General features: G+C 40.6%; 6 protein-coding genes across 8 annotated transcripts in view; 4 read left to right on the top strand and 2 right to left on the bottom strand.

Annotated features, from left to right (window-relative positions):
- Positions 1–14: 14 nt before the first annotated feature.
- On the bottom strand, positions 15–2,535 carry LOC134180836 (mediator of RNA polymerase II transcription subunit 19-like). Its single transcript, XM_062648026.1, has 8 exons — positions 2,301–2,535; positions 2,087–2,236; positions 1,976–2,009; positions 1,824–1,920; positions 1,528–1,756; positions 475–536; positions 334–408; positions 15–267 (listed from the first exon to the last, which is right to left on the bottom strand). The coding sequence occupies exons 1-8, from the start codon at positions 2,524–2,526 to the stop codon at positions 205–207; spliced, it is 936 nt and encodes a 311-aa protein (XP_062504010.1). The 5' UTR covers positions 2,527–2,535; the 3' UTR covers positions 15–204.
- Positions 2,536–2,558: 23 nt separating this feature from the next.
- On the top strand, positions 2,559–8,319 carry LOC134180761 (septin-1-like). Of its 2 annotated transcripts, none has more exons than XM_062647958.1 (10): positions 2,559–2,727; positions 3,008–3,094; positions 3,213–3,336; positions 4,717–4,851; positions 4,925–5,042; positions 5,100–5,180; positions 7,059–7,155; positions 7,221–7,347; positions 7,405–7,492; positions 8,049–8,319. In XM_062647958.1, exons 1-10 carry the CDS (start codon positions 2,622–2,624, stop codon positions 8,112–8,114), a joined length of 1,029 nt encoding a protein of 342 aa, XP_062503942.1. In that variant the 5' UTR covers positions 2,559–2,621; the 3' UTR covers positions 8,115–8,319. The 2 variants fall into 2 exon arrangements, with proteins under 2 accessions (XP_062503942.1, XP_062503934.1); XM_062647950.1 differs by having other exon boundaries at positions 7,221–7,356.
- Positions 8,320–9,179: 860 nt separating this feature from the next.
- On the top strand, positions 9,180–14,422 carry LOC134179844 (ribosomal protein S6 kinase beta-1-like). Of its 2 annotated transcripts, none has more exons than XM_062646848.1 (16): positions 9,180–9,341; positions 9,406–9,458; positions 10,237–10,423; positions 10,479–10,550; positions 11,108–11,183; positions 11,248–11,368; positions 12,031–12,068; positions 12,504–12,594; positions 12,658–12,748; positions 12,809–12,850; positions 12,978–13,043; positions 13,198–13,260; positions 13,334–13,411; positions 13,462–13,637; positions 13,776–13,817; positions 13,990–14,422. In XM_062646848.1, the coding sequence occupies exons 1-16, from the start codon at positions 9,276–9,278 to the stop codon at positions 14,225–14,227; spliced, it is 1,500 nt and encodes a 499-aa protein (XP_062502832.1). In that variant the 5' UTR covers positions 9,180–9,275; the 3' UTR covers positions 14,228–14,422. The 2 variants fall into 2 exon arrangements, with proteins under 2 accessions (XP_062502832.1, XP_062502825.1); XM_062646841.1 differs by having other exon boundaries at positions 10,234–10,423.
- A 308-nt stretch (positions 14,423–14,730) lies between these two features.
- On the top strand, positions 14,731–18,224 carry LOC134180779 (eukaryotic translation initiation factor 4H-like). The gene is made up of 8 exons (XM_062647969.1): positions 14,731–14,782; positions 14,857–14,967; positions 15,019–15,067; positions 17,226–17,290; positions 17,350–17,422; positions 17,524–17,625; positions 17,745–17,861; positions 17,916–18,224. The coding sequence occupies exons 1-8, from the start codon at positions 14,762–14,764 to the stop codon at positions 18,098–18,100; spliced, it is 723 nt and encodes a 240-aa protein (XP_062503953.1). The 5' UTR covers positions 14,731–14,761; the 3' UTR covers positions 18,101–18,224.
- A 681-nt stretch (positions 18,225–18,905) lies between these two features.
- Positions 18,906–21,758, top strand: LOC134179963 (ubiquitin-conjugating enzyme E2-18 kDa-like). The gene is made up of 5 exons (XM_062647011.1): positions 18,906–18,983; positions 19,782–19,886; positions 21,123–21,200; positions 21,262–21,370; positions 21,436–21,758. Exons 1-5 carry the CDS (start codon positions 18,957–18,959, stop codon positions 21,585–21,587), a joined length of 471 nt encoding a protein of 156 aa, XP_062502995.1. The 5' UTR covers positions 18,906–18,956; the 3' UTR covers positions 21,588–21,758.
- A 117-nt stretch (positions 21,759–21,875) lies between these two features.
- Positions 21,876–25,955, bottom strand: part of LOC134176607 (uncharacterized) — a 10,751-nt gene continuing 6,671 nt past the window's right edge. Inside the window, exons 20-38 of the mRNA XM_062643269.1 lie at positions 25,672–25,785; positions 25,478–25,609; positions 24,834–24,860; positions 24,722–24,760; positions 24,519–24,654; positions 24,414–24,460; positions 24,274–24,342; positions 24,118–24,210; positions 23,710–23,791; positions 23,386–23,647; positions 23,221–23,328; positions 23,058–23,158; positions 22,862–22,997; positions 22,713–22,799; positions 22,595–22,656; positions 22,390–22,523; positions 22,219–22,329; positions 22,106–22,159; positions 21,876–22,049 (exon numbers count right to left, since the gene is read on the bottom strand). Coding sequence (XP_062499253.1) covers positions 21,939–22,049; positions 22,106–22,159; positions 22,219–22,329; positions 22,390–22,523; positions 22,595–22,656; positions 22,713–22,799; positions 22,862–22,997; positions 23,058–23,158; positions 23,221–23,328; positions 23,386–23,647; positions 23,710–23,791; positions 24,118–24,210; positions 24,274–24,342; positions 24,414–24,460; positions 24,519–24,654; positions 24,722–24,760; positions 24,834–24,860; positions 25,478–25,609; positions 25,672–25,785 — 1,905 coding nt within the window. The 3' untranslated portion in view covers positions 21,876–21,938. The remainder of the gene's footprint in view (positions 22,050–22,105; positions 22,160–22,218; positions 22,330–22,389; positions 22,524–22,594; positions 22,657–22,712; positions 22,800–22,861; positions 22,998–23,057; positions 23,159–23,220; positions 23,329–23,385; positions 23,648–23,709; positions 23,792–24,117; positions 24,211–24,273; positions 24,343–24,413; positions 24,461–24,518; positions 24,655–24,721; positions 24,761–24,833; positions 24,861–25,477; positions 25,610–25,671; positions 25,786–25,955) is intronic.

Below are 25,955 nucleotides of genomic sequence, written 5' to 3'. Positions count from 1 at the left end.
TGAACTGCACAATGTCAGAGCTGTTGTATAATTAAAATTAACTAGTACCATCTGTGTCTGACTACGCAATACAATCCCAGGACACATATAAAGCTATTGTTGTACATTGTACAAATCATGCCTGCACTCAAATGTCCATATCAGTAACAGTGGATGCTGTAGCTTAATAAATCACGACCGACTCAATGTACGTAACTGTTCTTGTCATAATGCTTTCATATTATCTCTAAACGCGTGTCCGCTACCTTCAGGGTGAGGTGATTGATGCTAGTAGCAACACACATAACAACGACATGCTATCAAACCTTGAAATGTCTCTGAAAGACAACCAACCTTATCTTTCTTTTTCTTTTTGTCTTTCTTCTTCTTCCTCTTGTCCTTGTCTCGTTCACCATCCTCATGTTTTCTCTATAAATCAATCATTAATTCTAATCACTTTGATAGATATTATTAGATATTATAAAAATAGGGAACCTTCTTTGGTTTCTTGGTGACTTGCTGTGTTACGTCTGTTCCATTTTGTGCAACTGGTAATACTAGAATATACAGTTTGTTGTACATGAAATCAACCATCGACGCGTGTACACATTTCTGTTTACAAAGCAATAGTTAATATTATACTAATAGTAGTTAGTAATACTAAACTGAACTGAACTGAATATTATTAACACCAAGGTACTCGCTGGAGTAAAATGACTTTCCTCTTGCTTTCCCAGCAAAGCAATCATATAGCTAGCTGTCACTAATTGTATTGTTTACCCAACTTTGGACTTAGCTTTGAGACCAACTTGTGTACAACTATGGGATTTAATTCAATTACAGGAAACACAACTTGTCATTTCACTCATGATGACAGTTCAATTGTAACCTCTAGACCAGTGTGCCCATGCATGGATACACATAGATGCACATTCAGAGTTCCGTGTTAACTGATTTTACTAGTCGACATATATTAATTTTTACCCAAATATGTATGATATAACTATTAAACGTCCGATCTATTGATCTACAGTTGTCAAACCCACTGCATGTAGTCTTGTTTTAAAAGAGTTCATTCTTATATCAACTACCAGATACAGAAGTGTTTGAAGACATACAGATTCATTCATTTAGTTGTCATTAGTGCTTTAGCTTATACTAAAACTACTCTGACATACACTCAGTCTTTAGGGCATTTCTAATAATTCCAAAGATCCATTTGACTTGACCATTTTCAACATGCTATGGATAGCATTAGACAGACTGATTAACTTAAACACCCATTAGACACTTCATCTCACATCTCTGTACAGTTCAACCAGTACACTGAACATGCCATCAGACACTAACAAAGATTTCTACAAACAGCCAATGTCACACTGCAGAATATCAGTCGTGTACATTTATTGGAAACAATTACTTATCTACCATTTTAACTACTAAAAGGTATCTGCTTTCTAAAGAACAGTCAACACGTGTGCCTTTCCCAATGCATGCACACAATTCTTGATTTTTCATCAACAGCAATACAAAATATGTGATATTTACCTGATGATACAGATGCCATGTTAGGAACAGGTATGGATTTCGTAGTTCCTATTGACCCTAGCAATCCTGCATTTGTGGGTGGCGCAGTCAAACCATCCCTTCTGGCATCTGCAGGTGCAAGCATGCTCGACTCTGTCTTATTCTGTTGTTCTAATGAAGGAAATTTTGGTTTTTTCCGCTTCTTCTTCTTAGGCTTCTCATGAAATGCAGTTCGAAATTGCTCAGGAATCTAGCAAGCAGCAGCATACGCTACAACGAAAAACACAACCAAGGCAAATAAAGGCTAAACTACTGACAGGTCCAGGACGAAGTCGAAAGCCAAGCAGCAGATGAGGAGACAGATTTACAAGCTCTTTTCCTCCAATAGGAGGGTTATGAACAAGTGTCAACAAACTAAAAACACACCTCTCAAAGTACACGTTCACAAAATCAAAAACAGATATGAGACCTCGTGTCTCCGACTCCTGGATTATCAACGTCGCCTAGACGGACAAACAAAGATCACACAAAACTTGCGAGAACACATTTGCCATAGAGAACATCTTGATCGTCCATTCACCTGGTATAGTCGGTAGGAATGAACTCAGTGAGCTTTTCATTTTCTTCCCTTGCAGAACGGCGCCAGAGGAGAAACTGTGTAACAATTGCTGTAAGTCACCCTGAGCGGGACTGCTGGTTGTAGCCGACGCCCCCTCGGTATTTCCCTCTACTGAAAATCGAAAGATGACCTTTTTGAATTCTTCTTAATCTATATTTAAGTATCCGGAATGTACCTAGCGGACGAAACAAGCAGAACGGTCCCTCGTCGTCGACTAGTGGCGCAACAACAGGTTTTGCTATTCCTCCAATTCTCTCCTCGTCTGTTTCTTCCATGGACGTCTCCTTCACTTGGTCTACTTCCAAGACATCTTTAGGTCCCCGGAGAAAAACAGGCGATGCCTCGGACTGACGAGACGGTTCTAAAACGCTTGTCAATCCGTCCTGTCTCGCCATAGACATCCAACATCCGGGCATGTAGTTTACATCCGGGGTAAAATAATTACTTTGTCGCTATCGGCTAGTTCCCACAAGTGCTATCTGAGACGAGCACGACGATGAGCGAATCGGGCGAAAGCGGCTTCGTGGGCTTTGCAAATCTACCGAATCAAGTCCATCGAAAGTCAGTAAAGCGAGGATTCGAGTTCACGCTGATGGTTGTAGGTAAGAGTGACCGACGGCGAGTCTTTCTGCTGACAGCAATGTACTTGTGCGCATTCTATATAAACTGTAGCTGTATCGTAGTGCTGCGAGCTATTGTTGTAAGTCTAGTGTCGTAATCACGTGTGGCGAGACGCAGTATTTGCACATGTGGATCCCATTGCGACTGCTTTAAATGCCATCTGTTTAGTCGTCGATTATTACGAACTGAAGGCGTTTGTTGTTAGAGGATAGAAGACTGACAATTGTGTTTAGTTTTTATGGGTGATTGTTGTGTGTTCAGGTGAGTCTGGACTGGGAAAGTCAACCCTCGTCAACAGTTTGTTCTTGACGGATTTGTATGCTGAACGGGAGTATCCGCCTGCTGCAGGTGTGTGTGTGTGTGTGTGTGTGTGTGTGTGTGTGTGTGTGTGTGTGTGTGTGTGTGTGTGTGTGTGTGTGTGTGTTGTATGGAAGGTTTCTATTGGAAAGTTGATTCTTGTGTACAGATAGGATAAAGCAAACTGTGCAGCTAGAGACATCTACAGTTGAGATTGAAGAGAGAGGAGTTCGACTACGGCTTACTGTAGTTGATACACCAGGGTTTGGAGATGCTGTCAATAATAAGGAAAGGTAAGTAGATATTGCAGTGTGCTTGTCTTGGTTGTCTGAATTTGTTAATTAATGGTAAGTTTTTCTGTCTGTTAAATTACATGTTTCAGGTATCTCTGATACAGTACTTGATGTAGTAACATTATGAAAGTCCACTATTAGTATGCTAGAAACACATACACATTAAATGTCTGTCTGTCTGTCTGTCTCCAAGAAGTCGAAAGATGAACATGGATGGAACAGTGAAGCAGATTTTTGAGATAGACGGAGGAAGCAACTGTCTGTAGTTGTACAGTCTTGCAACTCTTGAGTGATTTTTGAGAAGTTGTCAAAGTTGTCTAAGTGCAACTTCGATGACTTTACATATGATAGAGACATTCAACATTTTGTCCATTGACTGTTATTGTTATGCATAAAGTTAGCGCTTGTTATCGGTAGAGTAAGTGTTCAAATAGAAAATCTGTCTGTCTGTCTGTCTGTTTAGAACAGAGGTTTGAACATAGAACTAGCTGTAGGAACAGTGAACTTTTATCACAAAATTGAACTGTTTATCTGAGTAAAAGAAACGGATTTGAAGTACAGTGCAATTATTGTGTTGTTTATTACCGTATTTCTGCACATTTAGCTGCATGCCAGTATAAGCGGGGATTACCAGAAACTTGCTTGTCGGACTCTGGTAACGAGACCGGCATGCCCGTATAGCGTGAGGGAGTGTCGGTAATGTTGAGGGAGCAACTACACATGCGTGGTAATTCTACTGCACACGTGCTGCAATTCGATTTGTTGACCTATAGAGAATGCAGCTTCCCCCTAAGCCCAGCTACAGTAGTTAAGAGAAAAGTCGAACAGCCACGAGTTATCGAGAATGGATCTCCGCAGTGTTGCAGAAGATCGTACATAATTGAAAAAGCTAGCGGTACTACGCAAGAACAACGAGCTCGTTGGAAACAAAGCAAAAGTTGCCAGGGAATGTGGAGTGTCTTGTCAGTGCGTACAGGATTAGGTTTGAACAAGCAGAAGAACACACAGGGCTGACAGATAAGGAAGAGAGGAAGACGATGAAGAAGAGGAGGATGACAGCAGAGAAAATCAAACATTATGGGGTTGACTATATACTACATCTAGATGAAAAAGTATACGTCTTAGTGTTTATTTATGTTAGTTCAATCAAGATGTAAGAACGGATGCAGCATAGATCTATGGGTCTAGTCTATAGGGAGGTTGGTCAAATCACCTCTCTTCTTCGGAGCACTCTGGTAATCCCGGCTTAAACCGGCATGCAGCAAAATACATGGAAATGCAGTATCTGCATTATGTGTTTCTCATTTACTGTTTTTCGTGTTTTTATCCCAATGTGCTTGTTTGTTTGTTTTGGTTGATTAATGCGGAGTATTTACGTAGTTGGAAGCCTCTCATCAAATACATTAACATGCAATATGAAAACTATCTGAGAGATGAATCAGGTCTAAACCGAAGGAACATCATCGACAATCGAGTTCATTGCTGCCTCTACTTCATTAGCCCAACTGGTCATGGGTATGTGTATAGACACTGTGACTCACACGTTCAAATTTACATGGTCTTTCATCTCATCGTGTTTCGTCATCAGCCTCAAACCATTGGACATTGAGTTTATGAAACAACTGCATGACAAGGTCAATGTAATTCCAGTCATTGCTAAAGCAGACACACTGACTCCTAGTGAAGTGAAGACATTGAAGAAAAGGGTGAGAGTAGATGTATTGCAGTGAGTTGGGTTGATGTGACATCTAGTTGTTGTAAAGGTGATGAACGAGATCAAGGAGCACAAGGTTCGGATTTATATGGGAGAAACTGAGGATGAAGAGGAGACAGCTGGTTTGAAGGTAAATGGTTATTTCACCATTGAACCAGTCGCAGGCATGCAGTGATATTTGAATAATGATGTACACGAAATGTTGGATTATGATGTAAAACCATCAGTTCACATAACTAGTGTTAAAGATGCTTGCATGATGAAACATGGACCGAGACATAGAGAATTTAGTCCAGACTTGTTATGAATGCCAACAACATCGTCACGATCCTCCAAAAGCCCCACTTCATCCGTGGACTTGGCCACCACAACCATGGTCAAGTCTTCATCTAGATTATGCAGGCCCTTACCAGGGATACATGTTTCTTATCATTGTTGATGCACACTCCAAATGGTTAGATGTGTACCCGATGAAAACAGCAACTGCAGCAGCTAAAAAGAAGGACTGAGATGGTCATTTGCAACCCACGGCTTGCCAGACACAATTGTATCAGACAATGGTACTGTTTTCACAAGTGGTGAATTCAGCAACTTCTTACGGAGAGGAGGAATAAGGCACGTACGCTCCGCACCCTACCACCCAGCAACAAACGGGCTGGCAGAAAGGGCAGTGCAGTCTGTTAAACAAGGGCTAGCAAAAATCACCCAAGGATCCATCAGTGAAAGAGTGACCACATTTTTACTACAGTGCCAGAAGACACCACACTCTACCACAGGCATATCTTCCGCAGAAGCACTCATGGGAGGCGTCTAAAATTGAGAATAGACCTCCTTAGCCCTAGTCTGGGTGCAACCGTACAGCAGAAGCAAGCGCAGCAAAAATGGAACCATGATCAGCGAGTGCTTCAGCGGAGTTTCAACATCAGAGACTGGGTGTTCGTGAAAAGCTACAGACATGGGCCAGGGTGGTTACCTGGAACAGTGGTTAGGCAAAAGGGCCCAATGTCTTATGACGTTTAAGTTGCAGATGAAGTGTGGCACAGACACATGGACCAGCTGCGGCATCACCATGGAAATACCACTGCGAGTAGCGAGGATGTTATAGAGACACAAGAACTCCCAGGTCCAACCGACACTCTAATAATAGAGCCACAAAGCCATTCAGCCACAGCGGTGGAACCAGAACCAGCGGAAGTAACCGGACCTGGGTTACCATTCCAAACACAGGAGACAACAAGTTTACATTCAGACCTCACTACTGGAGCAGAAGAGAGACATTATCCCGTTAGACGTTGGAATCCTCCGGACAGACTAGATTTATAAGAACCAGTAATCACGGTTTAGTAGATAATCATAAGATTTGTTAGCTGTAGCGGTTGATGTTAGTGTTAGCTAAGGAAAGGGGATTGTAGTATAGTGGTACCGCGTTGATATGGGCCTCCCGGTCACGTGGTGGTCTGGTTTTAAAGTAGCACGAAGTAGTCTTTCTTTGTCCTAATAGTTGAGTTACTACACTAACCAACTGAGCTATTGCACCACACACACACACACACACACACACACACACACACACACACACACACACACACACACACACACACACACACACACACACACACACACACACACACACTGCCACCACCACCACCACCACCACCACCACCACCACGGCACACCAGGAAGAGAAATGTAGTGGTGTAGATTACTGATAGTGCCGTAGTAATGATGTGATAATTTGATTGATCAGGTCCTAATTGATTGTTGTGATAACATACATAACTTATGTGATAGGAATTGAGGTGCATAAATCATCATAGTTTTACTACCATATACAAACAACTGTCTTACTTCTATTAAGTAGATTAGAATCTTGACTGTAAGGTGGTACCTGTGGTGGTCTTAGTTTGAATATGCATATATTTACCAGCAAGAGTGTAAGTAAAGTTAGTTTGTAGTAGTCTAAAACTGTCTTACACTGTATGAGTAATGTATGGTTGTTTTGTCTCAGGAAAGTATTCCGTTTGCTGTTGTGGGCAGCAACACCCTTCTGGAAGTTGGTGGCAAGAAAGTTCGAGGTCGACTCTACCCTTGGGGAGTTGTAGAAGGTCAGTGAAAGGATCTTGTTCGCCGACTAGACAGACTGCTCACTGTTTGTTTGTTTGTTTGCTAGTTGAGAATTCTGATCACTGTGATTTCACCAAACTAAGAAACATGCTGATTAGGACACACATGCAGGATCTAAAGGATGTCACACAAGACGTTCATTATGAGAACTTTCGACTTCATCGGCTGAGAAAGCAAGACATGTGGGATATACGAACATTTAGTATCACGTTTTAATTTTGTTTTTATAGAGCATCGGGAACTCGTGAGCAAGAAGCCACTTTGTCTCCCGATGGGATGTCCGAGTCTGATAGAAAACTAGCAGAGAAAGAGGCTGAGGTTTGTACACATTTCTGTGGTTCTGTCTGTTTATTGCATCGTTGAAAATGGGTTTGTATGCATGCATGGTGTCTGTATCAGAACTAAATTGTAGTCAATACATTCATCAGTAGCAATAGGAGTGTATAGTAGGCAAACTGTTTATTTGTTTAGCATGACAACATGGGTTTTGATTTGGAGTGATCTTGTTTGTTTGTTTATTTCTAACTTTGCTTATATGTTTATTCTATTGTTCCACAAATGTACAAGGATATAGAAGGTTAAATACATTCATACCTTGATGCACATAACTAGTAGAATGCTGATAGCAGTGGCTTGGGAGTGACTGACAGGATGATTGCAGTATTTGGTTTGTGCTCTGTAAACACCTTCATTGCGCTGGCTACTTCCATGTACAGAAATTCTTGTAAATTGCTTTGCCTGCATGTGTGTGTGTGTGTGTGTGTGTGTGTGTGTGTGTGTGTGCGCGTGCATGTGTGTGTGTGTGTGTGTGTGCGCGTGTGCGTGTGTGTGCGCACTCGTGGAGTGTGATGTGTCATGTCATTTGTGTTTATAGTTGGAAAAGATGCGACAGATGATGGCCATGATGCAGCAGCAGCTTCAGCAACAGCAGCAGGTGTGAAACAAGATATCAAGCTTGATATTATCAGAGAAGTGCTGATAGAACAAAATATTGTAATTTAGGATTGCATTATGTGTGATTTCTAATATTAGCATAGTCCAGTGGGTTTGTTCTCTCACTTTTTCTTTTGCTCGTACTCGTAGACTGCTTTCACAAGCTACATTGTTGCAGTGACACTCAGATAATAGATATGCTAAGACATGTAGTCTCATTTTTGTTACTGCAGTGGTGAGCATTTGTGGGAAGTGAAGTCAGCAAGGGAAGATTTGAGTTGATTTATTGTGTTTGTGTCCCGGTGCATGTTTATATTTTGATGCCAAACATTAGTCTCCCGCAGCCAGACCATTTTCGCAGTCATACTTAGGAGTGACAAATTTGAATGAACAAAGGAATTGTGTGTTTGTTTTCTTTTCTGGGGAAAGATGCCTGATTTTAATAGTACAGTTGAAATTAGAAGAACGCATTGACTAGTTTGTTGTGGCTTGTGCTTGTGTGATTAAGATAATAGATACAATATTGGTGTAGTACAGTGTACCTTTCAGTGTCTCGGAACCTTGGAAGGCATCAACAGCAATGGGTTCAGTACAAAAGACGGACGTATCATTTAATAAACAAAAGACGGATGGTTTCTTTGGATTGTTGAAGGCATCAACTAATATGATTATTTTCCGGCTTTCAGTATGGTACAGTTCACATACCTTGCACATACATATTGAGATGAGGGGGCTGCCCCGTTGTGTTTGATTAAATAATTAAATAATTGTTTAGTTTTAGCGAGTTTATTGAAGAAATATTGAGACACTAAAATCTGTTAATTTCGTGCGAGCGTACTGTACTGAATAGATAAGTAGTCGCTAAGCAGTTGTCTCGATGCAACTCAAGGCTGCAAGCAGACTCTGAACTCCAAGGATACCAGACTTTTGCATGTACACTGTACTGCTTGAATCTGTGACAGGGGAAAACTGGTTAGCTATGACTTAGATTACACTTTCTACTTGCTAATTGCATTAGCTGTTGCTCCAACTATTCTCAAGACTGACGTCAGATTCTTTGCCACTGCTCTTGCACGTGATAATGTCATAAGACTACCAAAGTAGCGCTCGCATATCCGGTATCATTCGTATCCGCGCGCACATCGTTCCAGTCAGCAATTCCACTCCAATGGCAATGGCTGATGTGTTCCCTATAGAGCTCAATGATGGCCATCAAACGCCTGATGGTGAAGAAGTAGGTGTCAATTTGATATTTTTGTTTCCCAGGTCTGTCACATGTTTCTGGATTCTCTCTCTAGGAATGGATGGACGCCGAAACTGGTGAACCAGAGCTATTTGTTCACACGCCACCGTGAGCTTTTGTTCTCTGTTTTCTTTGTTCTCTGTTTTCTTTGTTCTCGCTGTCATGTGCTAGCTAGGGCATGTACATGTATAGCTACGCATACGCGTACAGTGGCCATGGGCGAACTCACTATCGTTGTCTGTAGCCACATCCTGACCAAGTTCGCCATGTCGTTGCTTAGAAAACGCGACAGAAGAGATTACTGTCAGAAACGCGCTCACACGACACGTGTAATATACGAATAGGCGAAATTCTACACCTCGTCATGCCATTTCTTCACGTGCACTTGTAGTTTAGTCTACTTGTGTAGTACATGTCTACCGTTGCTTGTAGTTTTTGAACGCATTTAGCGGTAAGGAATTTCTCCAAATTATACAGCATGGAGACGAACTTTGCATTCCGACATGTCTAGCTAGTGCAGTTTCATAATGGATGAAACCAGCTACTAGACAGTCTGAGTGAGGTCACATGTTGATGAGACAAACATAGTCACTAAACGAGATCTTCCTTTTGATCTCAATCCCTTTCTACCTCTAGAATCTACAGTTCTCTTGTTATTTGACTAGAACTTACCAACTTGCTTGCCACTGTGATTCAGCTAGCCATCCAGGTTACAATGATGTACCAAATGTATTAATCTATGTACTTCTGATTACAGTACATGTACCAGTATGGGAGGAAGAAATGTATAGTTAGTGCATGTTATGCCAAAATCATGCTACCAAAATTGTTGTGATGTCCGTTATATATTCCAATGCTTTATTGCTGGGTGGTTGTTTTTTAGTAGTAACTGCGAGTTGGAGAGTGTGGATTTGAATGAGGAGACAGTCAACCCCACGGCAGAACGTGTCGGTCCTGAACATTTCGAGTTGTTGAAAGTTTTAGGTAAAGGAGGATATGGCAAAGTTCTACAAGTAAGGAAGGTATCTGGAGTGAACAAGAGCAAAATATTTGCAATGAAAATCTTAAAGAAAGTAGGCACAAAACAGGAATTGGTGTATTAAAGGCAGCTGATGATGGTTGTTATAGGCTAAGATTGTGAGGAGCCACAAGGATACAGTACACACAAAAGCCGAGAGAAACATCCTAGAAGCAGTAAAGGTAGACAAAAAGTTAAAGGCTATCATTGTAGGTTTTTACTTTTGTTTTGCTTGCAAGTTGGGTTATTTGCAATTTCACATACAAATGAGCATTATGCCATCTGCTTTATATAAGAAGTTTGATAATCTGTTGTAATAATAATTGTGGTAGTTTCTCTTGTTTTCAGTCTCCCAAAAGCCCATCTAACCTGGTCATAAAACAGAGTTGGTGTCTAATGAAAGGGTAACTGCCATATAAATTTGCATGTCATGTGCAACGATGCATGCCCAAACCGGTTGTAAAGAAGAGATGGTTGCATGTTGGAGAGGTTGCACTTGAGAGTGACTTCTGTACAAAAAGAAGTAGCTTTGATACAGAAGTCTCAACCATTGCTTATTCATTCTAGCCTACCCCTTAAGTGAAATGTCTGTGTAGTGACTGACCACAAGGCAATATCCTACTGTATGCACACAGATTTTAGTTACGTACCGTATTCTCGTAATCCTCAGACAGATGTCGTGAATCTGTTTGGTATTGTGAACTACTAGGTTAACTCTCTTTTTGTTTTGTTTGCACAGAGCTCGTTTATTGTGGATCTCTACTATGCTTTCCAGACAAATGGAAAACTTTATCTCATTTTGGAGTATCTTAGTGGTCAGTCAGTTTGGTGTGCATGCATACCATGCTATGACTGATACTGTGAGTGATGTTGTTTAAGGTGGCGAACTATTTATGCAGTTGGAGAGAGAGGGAATATTTATGGAAGATAGTGCTGTCTTCTATTTATCTGAAATTACGCTCGCATTGGGTCATCTCCACAGTGTGGGAGTCATCTATAGGTACATGTATGTACTAATGTGCAGTAGTTTCTACTTTGTTATCACTTATTCACAGAATGTGTTCTCTCATTCTCTCAAGTAACTAATAAACTGGTTTTAGTGTAATTTGGTTAAGTGCTGTGTAATGTATATGACAATAATTGAATATATTTGTATGCTCCTGTACATGTATTTTCTTTCCAATGGTTTCATCTGATTTTTATGGGTTTTTTCTTCTTTTAAACATAAAAGTAGGTCAAAGCCTTATTTATCGGCATACTAAAAGTAATTTGATTGATAATTCCAAACTTCCTTAACAATGTGTTTCTCTTATCGTGAGACTATGTCTGTTTGTTTTAGACATTGCATGAGACATCACAAGACAGTGACATCACGACAGTGTGATAAGTAGAGATTGTCTGATATAAATGCATGATATTATTTATTGATCTGATATGTTTTATAAGAAATATGTGACATTTTAGTAGCGTCTGCCAAGTATGGTCATGTTTGAAAGCAATAGTAGCATTAGGCAGACTTAACTAACTGTACTGTGTGTGTGTGTGTGTGTGTGTGTGTGTGTGTGTGTGTGTGTGTGTGTGTGTGTGTGTGTGTGTGTGTGTGTGTGTGTGTGTGTGTGACTTATTTGACTATGGTTACTTACAATGCTACTTTTTTTGCAGAGATTTAAAGCCTGAAAATATTCTATTGGATGCTGCTGGTCAGTAGATGTGTTTCTGTCTGTCTGCTTTGTTTGTCAGTCTATATGTCTGTGTTCCTGTCTGTCTGTCTGTCTGTCTGTCTGTCTGTCTCTTTGTCTGTTTAACATTGAAATTTATGTACACTACAAGTAAGCTAACCTATTATTCCAGTCTAAAATACCAACTACTAATACTAATAGCGAGATGTACAGAAACCAACCCTAAAGGGCTATATGGCAAAATTTTATTATGTAACTCTACTAGGACATAGCTTGTCCAGTCCCTCGATAGTCTGTGTCAGTTCTGGTAGTTGGATGTCTTCTTTGAGATGACACTGACATTGCAGCATTACACTATAACATACATTGTCTCCAATATGTCTTTCTGTTCAGTTTGTTCATCTGTATGTATGAGATGCACATGAAAATTTGATTACCATGCTCATGTTTTGGCAGGTCATGTCAAGTTGACTGACTTTGGCTTGTGTAAAGAGTCAATTATGGGAGATGCCAAAACTCACACATTCTGTGGAACTGTGGAATACATGTGACTTCGGTTTTTGTCCGTCAAGAATGAGCTCATTGTGAAATTGAGGTGTCGTTTGTGTAGGGCTCCAGAGATATTAATCCGTGCTGGCCACAACAAAGCTGTTGACTGGTGGAGTCTTGGGACTCTCATGTATGACATGATGAGTGGATCGGTACATGTTTGATTGTATGAAAGCAAACTGTGATGTGCATGAATTGTGTTGATCATGTAGCCTCCGTTTTGTGCTGAAAATAGAAAAAAGACTATTGAAAAGGTGTTGCTTGTGTGTGTGTGTGTGTGTGTGTGTGTGTGTGTGTCTGTGTGTGTCTGTGTGTGTCTGTGTGTGTGTGTCTGTGTGTGTGTGTGTGTAGTGTTTCTTAAGTAGGTTGTTGGCTTTCTAGATTTTAAGAGGCCGACTCACTTTACCTCCCTATTTGTCAAGTGAAGCTAAGATGTGCTTGAGAAAGGTGAGAAGACGTGCGCGCGCGCACGCACACACACACAGCATAGGTGCACTGACGGTGTGACCAATATGTGCATGAATTTATTGATTTCTTGATGGTCTGGGCAGTTTATCATTAGGTAAAGTTAATCGTGCTCAGAAATGTGTTTTGTTGTCAGCTTTTGAGAAGAGATCCGAGGACAAGACTTGGTGGTGGAGATCTAGACGTTGAAGAAGTGAAGGTTAACTGTACATGTATCTTGATTCCGTATCTGCATTCAAATTCATCTGTAATTCATTCCGTTCCACGTCTAGGCCGATCCTTTCTTTCGACATCTCAACTGGGCCGACGTGCTTGCCAAACGAGTAGAACCTCCCTTTAAGCCAGCAGTGGTTGGTCACTTGAAATTTTGCCTTTAGTGTATGACCGATGATTCGTGTAGACAGGAGATGATGACACCAGTCAATTTGATGCCAAGTTTACTCAACAGCCGCCTGTGGATTCGCCCGATGACTTAACCAGTAGCGAAAGTGCCGGGTTCCATTTCAAGGGATTTACGTATGTTGCACCGTGTGTACTAGAAGATCTCCACAGACCGGAGCCGCTTCCACGACTCGGGTATGTTAATCTGCCGTGTGTAGCTTCACGTATTGGTTTTGTAATACCAGTGAGTGACAGATTGGGTTGGCCGCTTGCGGTAGTGTGTGGTGTCTAGTGAAGTTTTGTTTGTTGACAAAGTTTTTGTGTAAACTGTAGGTCACCTCGAAAGAGAATCGCGAGTCCACACTTTCCCATCAGGTGAGGCAAGCATGTGCAATGAAATTAGGTCATCTTTGTCTGTCTGTCTATTTGTCTGTCCATCTGTATCTGTCTGCTTGCCTAATTTATTAATTTTTATTAGTACATAGTAATCATAAAACACGTAGATCTAGAAATTTCTTTTTAAAGTTTTCTCTTGTATGTTTTGTAGTCCAGTAAAAGGTACAGGCAAGGTTGTATTTGGCTTCGATGGCCCATCAAGTAGTCGTGCATCACCGATGGATACGGGAACTCTATCCCACACTGCTGCAACTTGTCAAGCTCACGGCGAGCAAAGACTGTTGGTGACACGTCCAATCAAGGCAGCGTCACCTCACCAGGGAAAAACTCACTCGAGTAATGGTGTTAGTAAGAGGCCAGAGCATCTACGACTTGCTGAGAAATTTTGAATGTCGTGGTTTGATTAGCATTTGCTAGCTTGAAATGTATTGGAGAGTGTGATATTTCTGACATAGCAAGGATAAGATGGAGTGTTTTTTATAGCAGTCTTTGGATTCTAAGTTTACTAATATTGCATCCTGCAACTGTGCTGCAGACGATGCCTTGAGTTGCTAAGATTATATTCTCCTATCATCTGCACTACAGATTTGTGTACAGAAATCAAGCTGACGTCGATTTTTGTTTAGCGAATTGCTTTCTGTTGTTAAACAAGGGGAGTAGTCATTTCTTTAGTTAATTTGCACACTTCACTGCATTTTACAGTTTAATTATGGATTGTCTCATGTTTCACGGGACTCCGAGGCAAGGAGTTTCTAAAGGCCAGTTGGCGGAAACTGAGATGTTAGAAGCGTACGCATTCTTGTAGCATATAAATAACAAACTGCAACGCTGTAGTGGGTCACGCACGCAAAACGTTGTCTAATTAAACATTGGCCTTGTATTTATCCGGGAACTCAAGTTTTCGATCGCGGTTTTTGGCAGAAATGTCGAGCTATGGGAGATCAGTGAGTAACGAGATCGCGCTCTGCAGCTCATTCTGACGCCCTCTAGTTGGATCAATTGCCGATTTTTTTTACAGGGACAGAGAGAAAAAGAGATACCGTCGGAGCCACCTTTCGTGGCTTATGTCGGAAATCTGCCCTATTCGTGCGTCCAGGGCGACATCGATGTCATCTTTGAGGAGCAGAAGGTGCCACCGAGTATCGCGTTGTTTAGCCTGTGGTTCACCTGGCCTGCGTAGGTACGAAGCGTGCGGTTGGTGAGGGACAAAGAAACAGATAGATTCAAAGGTATGGAAACTGTACGGTTATTACGAAATTATTGTACAGATGAAATTCTTGAGACAATCCAACGTTTACCGGTGGTAGTCTTTAAAGATAACCTTGTTTGAGAGTCTTCCGGGTATAGTAGGAAAGGCATGCACATGCATGTGAGCTCTGATCTGTATGGTACAATGTACATAGCTAACTAACAGTATTGTGCTGTAATATCACTCATATTGTGCGTCGTGCAATGGACGATGGTTTAATTAAGATAAGAGAGACTTTGGCAACTGAACTGTGCATTAATTTTGGGTTTTAATTAAGTTAAGAAGACAGCATTAGATTGGACTGGCCATCATCAATGCATATACTGTAAAAACCAAAGAAGCTTCGGTGGTGTTAAAATTTGGTACCTTCTGAAAATTCCCTATCGGTAGCGATCTATTTTCGGTGAAACTTCTTGGAAACTCAGATTCCTGGCTGCAAGGATGCACAGTACTAGAACTACATTTACCAAGTTGTGCAACGTACACAACAGTAGATGTGCACTATGTAGTTAGATAATAATTGCAATAATTTGCCATGTTCATGGACATTGCTGTTGGCTCCTAGAGGTTTGACAACTTTCACAAACTTAGGCAGAGATTTAATTTAGGTACTTCATACGCCATACCGAAATTACTGAAATAGATCGCCACTGAAATTTCTTGGTTTACAGTAGCAAAACTCAGTGCAGTCGTGTCAGTTGTTACTCGAGTTTTTGGATGGTAATTATGTTAACTTTTCTTGCATAGTTGTAGGCTTGTAAGTGTGATGTTGCTAACTTCGTATGGCATACTACTTTACGGTCACACTCGCAACTAAATAATTACCTCAAATGAATTATTAGGAATGAGCTCACATGCACAGTAATTACTTATTTTAAATGATACTTTTGGGTAGTTCTATTTGATTAACAATAATAACAACATATCATTATGTTTGTTACGTCATAGCAGAATCCTATGACGTGGATAATAAATAAAATCGTTTATTATTTATTTGGTTACGTGTTATGCAGTAGGCGGAATGAGTCGTCTAGTCAGTTGTACATATGTCACATGACCGGCCTGCACTACTGTACCCTAGCGTTTTGTGCCTTGGGTAACAACATCTGTCTACATTGACGTATGTTGCTCTGATTGTTTCTATGTAACTGCCAACAGTGTATAAGTAAACGCAAGTTGTGTATATGTTACTATGTGTAGACACTAGTTGTAATCTGTAGTAATAAAGCTTGTAACACCATATATCAATATGACTATCATAAGGCCACTCCAAATAGATTTTGTGTTTCGCAATAATTATTGCAATCTTTTAGAAATTGGGTCAATCAGTTAAGGACAGTGACATGTAACTGGTACACACTAAGTAGGGTTCATTTCCGAGTATCTTGAGTTGACAGTATTTACGAACAACTGATAGTAGATGAGGCAATACCACACTAGATGCATAACAGACAGCTCTTTACAGCTGAGACATCAGCAATAAGATAGATACACACACATCACGTCTCGTCATTTCTATACGTACCACTCTTGTGTTGGAGTCATAAAGTTTTTGACTGATGTCGGTATGCATTGAACAATTGATTACATTGGGCAACTAAAAGCAGTAACTGTACAAATACAGATATAGACCTAACAGTGTAGTTAACCCTAGTCACACATGCACTATGGTTAATTAAGGTAGTGTTCTTATCGGAAACGAGGAACGACTCGACAGCCACAAACAATCATGTAAACAACTGTAGATTGGAATGCATAGGGTGTGCACATGTTGTTGCAGCTTTTCTACTAGTATGCGGAGTCATGCAGGGTGTTCTAATTAACTAAGGGTTAGTGCACAAGGTGGTCCAATTCTGATTCCAACTTTGAGTTTAAGGTCACATATTCGACTACTTTATCTTGTGATTTGGGGTTAGGTCTGCACAACAATAGCAACTCCACAAGGAAAACCATTGTTGGATGCATGGCCTGCATACTTCAGACTATTTCTCAGTGCCTAGGGTTTAGCACTTTAGTGCTTCTTTATTAGCTTGGTGATGATGTATGATATGACTGTCCAACCAACTGTGAATGTCATGACCATCATAGAACTCTTTACCATGCGACAGCTTCTATCTCTGACTTTTATTGGTCGGTAGGCTTTTGTTACGTGGAATTTGAAGATCAGAAGTCTCTGAAGGAAGCACTTGAATTTGATGGTGCAGTAAGAATTCGCTAATGGCATCTTGTAGTTTAACTTGAGTTTGATTGAATTTGATATAGGTATATGGGGATCGAGACCTTCGTGTGGATATTGCAGAACAGAAACGAAATCGTGATCGGCCAGGAGGACGAGGTGAAGACAGACAGACAGACAGACAGACCATCAACTAGACAGACTTGGGTTATAGTGCTATTTATTAGAAAAAGGGTGCATAGGAGTGTTGTTTTTGTTAGGTAGAGGTAGAGGTCGTGGTGGAGCTGGTTATCACGATTCTGGTCATCAAGATAGAGACAGAGATCGAGACTCTAGATCACGAGATTCAGGTCGAGATCGAGGTAAATGCATTTGATTTATATTCTTAACTGTATATGCATTTGTCTATTTATTGTCAATCATTAAATTAATAAATAGAAACTCATAAGCAATGACAGCACATGTGCACATGTTTTGTTAGGGTACAAGGGATGGGGTGGAGGAGGAAGAAGCCATGATCGGTATGACCATTCTGACCATTCTGACTATTCGGGTGGTGGCAGGCAGCAATTTGAAGAGCCACGCCAGCCGTCAGCAGGTAACCTCAAATCTATTGTTTATAGTTTAATTCATTCATCGTCTAACTTGGTAGAGGAAGCAGCTGAAAGGCCTCGTTTGAAGCTCCAACCTCGTACAGTGAAAGATCCTGTCAATGCACCGGCTGGTGCATCAAGGAATGATAATATCTTTGGTTCTGGTAAACCAAGAGACGAGAAAGAGTATGAAAAGAAATTGTCTCAACGTCTGGAAAAGCAGTCTTTGTCTGATGACAGATAAACGTATTTGATTGACACAACGGTGTGTTTTGAATTGCTAGAAAAGTACAATGTACACTAGTTCTTGTGACATGATACAATAAATCGAGAAATGTCACCTCACATCAGAAGTTGAAATTGCACAAGAAAAGGAGGAGGAATACAGTGGTGATTGTTATCATACCAATGAAAAACGATAGTATGTAGGCAAAAATTAAGACATGTCTGAGGCGAGAATGGGGACTTTTCAGATGATGGACTATTGGTTTTCCTCACTTCAACGTTTTGTAGCAAGCTCTTTTGAATCTTGAGATAATGCATCTAAGTATTTCAGAGCTACACATGTAATGCAATTGTCAATTGCTGAGGGTAGTAGGCCTGACACGCTCTCTTAATCTTTGCAAACAAACTACCAGATATCTAAAGTCTCACTATATTTGTAATATTTCTATGGTTACTATTAATTTCTGATCTGTATGTTGTAGAAATACATCATAAAACGTAGAAGTGTGTGTGTGCGTGTGTGTGTGTGTGTGTGTGTGTGTGTGTGTGTGTGTGTGTGTGTGTGTGTGTGTGTGTGTGTGTGTGTGTGTGTGTGGTCTGTGTGTAGGAACTACTTGTGCATATAGGATGTGTTCCAAGTTGATGAGATGAACAGATAAGTAGAGGTTTAGACCACCATCACGTGTTATTAAAAAAATTTTTAAATACAGCAGCTTGATGGTATTTAGTATTATTTGCTTGTACTAAGAATTCTAGCATAGCGCTAACTAAACTGCTAACTTCTACAGGTCTGGTCATCATATAGATATCAAAAAGGTGGGTGTGGATGATAAGTTGACATAAGTCTACGCTTGCGCATTTCATCACTTCAAGCAATGGCTGCTACCAGGAGACTGCAGAAGGTGAGAGAAAGCTTTTCTTTAGACACGATGTCTATGAATTACAAATTTTAAGTGTTTACGAACGACTCGGCTGTTGAGACGGACAGCGACGCAGAATCCTGAATTCTTGGGTATCGGACTTCCTTCCGAGTGCACGTGTGGCTACCTTCAGATTTCTAACATCGACTGCTCACATCTCTCTGACGGAAACGAATACTAGCCATAAGTTATGGACTTCTAAGGCTATTATATAACGTACATTTCTAAGAGCTACAATCAACCATCATGTGTATGTCACCGTGTGTTCTTTGATTCACGATGACGAGGCTTGTTAGAGTCAACCGAGAGTAGAGGAGGGAGGCCGGTGTGGATTTGGATATGTCAGCACTGAAGCATTGTTGTTCACGTGTCTGAAGTAGTCTGTCGCTTTGAAACTCAAACTAGATGATTGGAGGTTTAGAGGAGAGATAGGGGGAGTCTTTGTCATTCGTCTGAGAGCGATGTACCCTGACTAGCGTCTAGAGGTTTAGTTTCTATTTGAAGTAGCCGTTCACTAGTCCTCTGTTGTTATCCTATCTGCTGTGACTATGTGTAATAATCACACTGTGTAGTAGTCACACTGTGTAGTAGTCACACTGCTAGCTGAACATGTGCAAGCTTGATGTGACGGTAGCGCAGTTGTGCTTCAATTTGTATATGTTGTGTTTCTATTTTATGTTTGAATTCATGCGTTCATCATCTAGAATGTAGAAATATGAATTTTTCTTACTCAGCAGTGGTATATAGTGTGTGACTAATAACGTTTAATGAATTATCTAGGAACTAGTTGACATCCAGAAAAAGATTGACGCTAAGACCATCTCCTATTGCAAAAGGGTCACAACAGATGATAATATTCTACTATGGCATTGTCTCATTGTTCCTGTAAGTCGTGTGATTACAATATAACCAGCAGCGTATTTGTACTGTATATTGTGGTGTTTTGGTTCACATACACATGACACGATGCAGACGGGAACTTCACTCTAGAAAATACTGCAGTTTGTCATAACCAATGGTTGCCTAACCAGTTGCCTGTTTAACATATTTGACTCTGGTTAGTCAAGTTGGTGACAGCCCTCAGAAATAACTGTTGTCTTGTGTATCAGGGACGACGGCAGCTAGTTGTGAGATTGGCCAAGCTAAAATTGCTTGTTTCCAATCACCTGACTGAATCAGTTTTTGCCCAGTTTCAATTTTATGCCACTTCTTTCCTAGGCATCATTGCTATACCTTTACACAATTTTACTAGGAGAATTATATTGAGTACATTAACAACCATTTGTTGGGTGACCGTGTAATCTCAACAACCACATTAACTACTGGTGATCAGAGCAGATTTCAGGATTGTATGAGCTATGAATATGGTTGGCCTAGGAAATTTTATGTGCGGCACACTTGGTCATGCAGTCATCTGAACATTTGCTTGCACTCGTGCATGTGCATTGCATTGCTCATTAACTCCAGGCGTGCACATGCCAATGGGTCTCAGCAGACTTGAATCATATGTTTTCAAGAAAAAATTGTGTATAACTGATTAGCTGCGTTGACTATTGATTGCTTGAATGATACACCGAGTGACATGAAAGGAGTATTATATGCCAAGCTTGTAGAATGTAGTTGTGTAGTTGGTGTGATTGCTCATTTAACTGAAAAGATAGCTCATGAAAGACGGATCTGTTCTAGACGTGCATCTCATTTGTAAGTTTGGTGTTAATATATCGATATAGCTGTGTTTGCTTGGGGAATTATTCTTTAGTTAGTTGAATATACAGAGATTTCAGTGTGCTACTGTAGCATCTAGTTTGTGTGCCTTGCTTGCTTGGTCTGAATGTGAAGGCAATTTTCTGCAAAGCATATCATTTAGTACACACACACACACACACACACACACACACACACACACACACACACACACACACACACACACACACACACACACACACACACACACACACAGACACACCACACACACACACACACACACACACACACACACACACACACACACACACACATACCACGACATACACACACACACCACATTTCTGGACTGACAAATGATCATGTATTCATCTTGAGTGATGACTATTGAGATTACAACGTATCTGTGTGTTTTAGACTAAAATGCCCTTCAAAGAAGGTCAATTCTTGATCGATATTGCTTTTCCTGCTGAATATCCCTTTAAGCCGCCTAAGGTCTGATCAGGTTTGCTTGGAAAATTGACTAATTGCATGATTCTGTTGCTGTGCATCTAAGATTACATTCAAGACACCAATTTATCACCCGAATGTTGACGAAAAGGGGCAGGTGTGTTTGCCTATTATTAGTGCTGAAAACTGGAAGCCAGCAGTTAAAACAGACCAAGGTTGCTCTGCTCTTTGTGGAATAACATTGCATAATAGTTTGATAATAGTTTGTTGTTGTGTTTAGTGATGCAAAGTCTGGTAGATTTAGTGGATGAACCAGAGCCTGATCATCCACTTCGTGCAGATATTGCTGAAGAATATGTAAAGAATCGAGAAAGATTCGACAAGAAAGCTCTGGAACTCGTGAAACAACATGCTCATGATAAGGCAAAATAAGATGCTGTACGGTCTTGTAATGACTTTCTGTTGTAGAATGGTGGTTTGAAATGCATTGGTTGTCTGGTACTCCAACTGCAGGGATTTGTAACTTTCACTTGTCTGTAAGCTGGATTTGAGGTTGGGAATGTGTGTGGGTAGGCGGGCGGAAATAAAACACGTACCACATGGCACACTGATGTCAATACTGCTAGCAATTGTTGTGTATGTAAGTACATGTAACTTACACTCGAATGTATTGAGTAAACATCATGTGATTATAAGTGGAGTGGTATTATAACTGGATAACTTAATTGCCTGTACAACAATGGAATATGTCTACGTAATTGCCTGTCATTGCAATGCGTTTTGTCAAATTTGCTGTACTAATAGGCGGATGCTTGTTACTGACTGGAGCATTCTTTGTGCTTCACTGACTGTTTTCGCTTTTCCACTAGCAATGAGTATAGCAGTAGGAACGGCCTAAAATCAAAAGTTAATAATTCATAGATGAAATTAGAATGACTGGGCAATGGCACCATTTTGACTTTCACTGCCATCAATATATGCTCTGAAATTGGCTTCTTGTCAACCTACAGAAACCACATCATAAGGCAATTTATATCACGTTGTATGTGTGCAGAAGAAACACTTTATCGAGTGCTATATTTGTGCTGTAGATTGCTGACAGCAGAGCAGCACGACATGCTTCTACAGGTCTTTGACTTAGCTGGGAGATGATGTTGATTGATCGATGAAAGAGCTAGAGGAGACGGAAGTTGTGATTTGCAACATGTGCCAGCCTTGGTCACTGTGTTTATACCTTGTTATTGGCAACAGTCACGTTTATCATTGCATTCTTGTACACTCTCCCCGTCAGAGTGTTTGCTCCTGTAGAAATTGCGTTGACTGCTATCTTCACACTCAGCTCGGTAGCCAGCATTTCTGCATCATTAGCTGGTACAAAAGGTACAAACACCCATTGAGATGAGGTTACAATAGACTAGTATTACCATGTGGTACTGTACCCAATGCAAAGCTGCTTGTGCCTGTCCATTGAGGTGGTTTAAGAACAGGGTTGACACAGTATCTGAAGTGCATGTTAACCTCATGATTCTAACATAATACTTTACTACTATACTATACCTTGATTCGGAAATCATCGGGCGATGACTGTGGCCATCAAATTCCGCTATGGAAATGCATGCTAGTTGAGCATGACTCATAGAAAGCCTTTTAATTAAATAACATCTATCATGTGAGTATTGGCTATATCACTTGACAGAAAGTAAGACCTGTCCAATAGACAAGATGAACTGATCTCGGGGCCGAGAAATATTACAAGATCATCACTGGTCAGGTGTGGCAGAATATCTGCCTTGAAATGATCCGTTGATATTCTGAACACACGACCTTTGCTACTGATGTCTCCTGCGCATAACACACATGGATCAGCAGCACTGAAAGGCATGGAAAGGGCAGTGCATGTACCATTCTGATTTTTGCAAGTTGACCATCCACCCTCAACAAATCCTCTCACATCATCCAGACTGGCACCAAATGTTGCCAGCATCTCTGACCCATCAACAAGTCTGAACAAAACCAGCACAACTTATATGCCAAAAGGTATAGAGGATATCGTATATGAACTAACCCAATCAAGCCAAATGATTCCGAGCCAAGGTAATAGACATGACCCTGAGGTTTACGAAGACTTTCACCAGCACAGTTCAAGACAACGGAAAGATTCCTTTTATCTGAACTGCAACAAAGTGTGTAAATCTATATCAGTTGCCTTGTAGAATGATCCTAACTGTACCTATATGCTGCTTGAGCTGCACGATGATACAAGTCCAATAAACTCCGAACAAGTACCGTACTTTCAGCACCGTTCGTACTCAAACAATCTGACATATTCTTGGTCATTTCAGGTGTCTGCTCTGTTGTGTCGTCTGTTGTAGAGAGACTGACTCGGCCAGCAGAGGGACAAGGGCATGAGATAATCACTTGATTCAGTGCGGTAAGGAAGATAGTTTCCAGGAGAATCTTAGTCATGCTGCCACCTTTCATTCTTGTGGATCCTAATTCAACAAATTTGCAACATTGTCTTTACCAGTGGAGTCGCAATTATTAGTGTTTGTACCGGCAATTGATTCTGGTCCAACAATTGGGTTGAGAATGAAACCACGGTTGTGCATGACTTCATTTTCAAGGCAAAGAAATACCTACATCATTCAGCTACGTGTTAGTCAAGTGTGTGTGTGTGTGTGTGTGTGTGTGTGTGTGTGTGTGTGTGTGTGTGTGTGTGTGTGTTTGGAAGCAGCTGTAAAATTGTAAGCAGGAAAGGGTCTGCCTACGCGAGGGTAGTGAAGCTGTACCGTTGTGCCTGTAGATCTATAAGGATAAAACTAAAGAATAGACATTCTGAGATGTTTCTCTAGCCTCTGCCACATTGTTTCTCGCCCTTCAATTCATAGTATCAGCTGCCAAATTTATCATAAAGTAGTGTACGAACTTGTGAAATTGGTTTTGTGTATTAGGTGTGACACACCTGTCTGCAAGTTTTTTTCTGCCAGTTTTCGATTGGTATGTCCCTTGCCAGAGACACAGGATTGAAACCTATTAGCACAGGTGTTATTGCTTCCTGAATCAAGAAACGAGAAAAACATCTAGTGAGAAAAATTGCCATATTGTGTAAGTTACTAACCTGTTTCATGGCATAGTCAATCTGTCCTGCTATATATGGAGCAGAAAGGCCACACGTAATACCAAAATACTAAAAATTAGAATAGAAGAATACTAAATTAAAACAGCTGCACAAGCTTTATAGTTAATTTATTGATTAACCATAACAGAGTCATTGCCTTCAACAAACTGTTGAAGATCTTGAACTCCTAAGGAAGCAAATGTTTTAATTAATGTATATTTCTGCATTATTTAATTGCATTAAACCTTGAATTGGATTGTCTTCTGGTAGTTCTTGTCCTCTAATCAGACTGGGATCTCCGCCAGCGATGAGGTAGTGGAAGCAAGGACATATGCTAAACTTGTCAAGGCATTGGTTGAATGTTCGAGCACACAGCCATGCCTTAATTAATCAATACATTGTCAAACAGAGGTGCAAATAAGTGTGCCTGTGTATACGAGTGACATACAATTCTGCCACTTGTACCACAGCCGCTGAAAACAAATGCCTGCATAGAAATAGTAAATTATAATAATTAAGACAACATATTCTCAACGATTATTGATATGCTCCAGACTTACATTTTTCGAATCATTCTTAATGTTGTTCTGCCAAAACAAAAATAAATACATAAAGTCAGTGCCTAATTAATTATTAATGTTTTTCATTCTACGATTTATCTATGATGCGGTTATGTTGCAATGTTGGAGTATCTACTATCCAACTGGTCATGAAGGACAGGCTTATATATATATATATATATATATATATATATATATATATATATATATATATATATATATATATATATACTGTAACTATATTCTAAAAGTCTGCTGGAATGGTAACCTTTTAGGACAAATACATGGAACAACTAGGTAGCTATACGCTCCAGGGTCTAGGTCGACATTCTTTATAGAATGGACGTCATATATTGTATGGTGTTTAAATTGTATTGTTGATGTAAGCGAGAAACTGCAGATATGATCATGCGTGCACAGAGACCTCATGCATGCAGTCTCACGTGCCCATGGCACAGTGTTCAGTCACTCTCATCATGTCATTTCACGCAATCAGTTGAACAACGCTAGGGCGTGTTCACACTGAGTTGCCAAGTATTTCTCAATATAGATTGAGAGCATCACCCAAATGAGAGATCGCAGTGGGTCGATCATGACCTTTGATCCATCACCCACACTGCGGTGTTGCTTGTGCTATCCTATACCTCTAGCATCTCTGCAGCGACAGATGCTGTTGTAGCGAGCGTTTTTACGTGACAGTCAGAAGCTACGTGGGGATAGCATTCCCATCCCTCAAACATTTGCTCATCACACTGCTGCAGCATTTCGAGAATTTCCTGCAACACAATGCAATAATTATTGTATTCGAAAACAAGGAAACTCAAGCATCTGTGCATGCCTCTGGTGACGCTGCATCAATGTTTTCCGTTAGTCTGTTAGGAAGCTCGGTTATTCTTGTCTGCATGGTGTTCCCTACGGCTGCTGCAGCTGCGTGGGATTCGTAGAGTAAAACCTGCTACATCCGCTTACACGTATAGTCTCGCGTGGCCAAACCCCCTTCACGATAGGTGGCCCAGTACAGTGTACCTACAGTAAACGTACAACCTAGTGGTGCAATAATTCAGTTCCCGGATATTTGTTAATAACTAGTACTAGCTATAATGGGAAGAATCGACAATTTGG

The sequence above is a fragment of the Corticium candelabrum genome, chromosome 1, assembly GCF_963422355.1.
Source record: "Corticium candelabrum chromosome 1, ooCorCand1.1, whole genome shotgun sequence".
In the NCBI taxonomy this organism is placed as follows: domain Eukaryota; kingdom Metazoa; phylum Porifera; class Homoscleromorpha; order Homosclerophorida; family Plakinidae; genus Corticium; species Corticium candelabrum.
This window is presented reverse-complemented; position numbering and strand designations above follow the sequence as displayed.

What these genes read in the sequence shown, in the direction of transcription:
- LOC134179844 (XM_062646841.1), top strand. Translation starts at nt 9,276, where the DNA reads ATGGCAATGGCTGATGTGTTCCCTATAGAGCTCAATGATGGCCATCAA. An exon ending in ACATCCTAGAAGCAGTAAAG is followed by an intron (nt 10,551 to 11,107) that starts GTAGACAAAAAG and finishes TTGTTTGCACAG; the next exon opens with AGCTCGTTTATTGTGGATCT. An exon ending in CTAAGATGTGCTTGAGAAAG is followed by an intron (nt 13,044 to 13,197) that starts GTGAGAAGACGT and finishes TTTTGTTGTCAG; the next exon opens with CTTTTGAGAAGAGATCCGAG.
- LOC134179963 (XM_062647011.1), top strand. Translation starts at nt 18,957, where the DNA reads ATGGCTGCTACCAGGAGACTGCAGAAG. An exon ending in ATCCCTTTAAGCCGCCTAAG is followed by an intron (nt 21,201 to 21,261) that starts GTCTGATCAGGT and finishes TGTGCATCTAAG; the next exon opens with ATTACATTCAAGACACCAAT. An exon ending in AGCAGTTAAAACAGACCAAG is followed by an intron (nt 21,371 to 21,435) that starts GTTGCTCTGCTC and finishes TGTTGTGTTTAG; the next exon opens with TGATGCAAAGTCTGGTAGAT.
- LOC134180779 (XM_062647969.1), top strand. Translation starts at nt 14,762, where the DNA reads ATGTCGAGCTATGGGAGATCA. An exon ending in TGATCGGCCAGGAGGACGAG is followed by an intron (nt 17,423 to 17,523) that starts GTGAAGACAGAC and finishes TGTTTTTGTTAG; the next exon opens with GTAGAGGTAGAGGTCGTGGT. An exon ending in AGATTCAGGTCGAGATCGAG is followed by an intron (nt 17,626 to 17,744) that starts GTAAATGCATTT and finishes ATGTTTTGTTAG; the next exon opens with GGTACAAGGGATGGGGTGGA.
- LOC134180836 (XM_062648026.1), bottom strand. Translation starts at nt 2,526, where the DNA reads ATGTCTATGGCGAGACAGGACGGATTGACAAGCGTTTTAGAACCGTCT. An exon ending in ATTCCTACCGACTATACCAG is followed by an intron (nt 2,010 to 2,086) that starts GTGAATGGACGA and finishes TTGTCCGTCTAG; the next exon opens with GCGACGTTGATAATCCAGGA. An exon ending in CCAGGAGTCGGAGACACGAG is followed by an intron (nt 1,921 to 1,975) that starts GTCTCATATCTG and finishes GTGTGTTTTTAG; the next exon opens with TTTGTTGACACTTGTTCATA.
- LOC134180761 (XM_062647950.1), top strand. Translation starts at nt 2,622, where the DNA reads ATGAGCGAATCGGGCGAAAGCGGCTTCGTGGGCTTTGCAAATCTACCG. An exon ending in GCTGTCAATAATAAGGAAAG is followed by an intron (nt 3,337 to 4,716) that starts GTAAGTAGATAT and finishes GTATTTACGTAG; the next exon opens with TTGGAAGCCTCTCATCAAAT. An exon ending in TGAAGACATTGAAGAAAAGG is followed by an intron (nt 5,043 to 5,099) that starts GTGAGAGTAGAT and finishes GTTGTTGTAAAG; the next exon opens with GTGATGAACGAGATCAAGGA.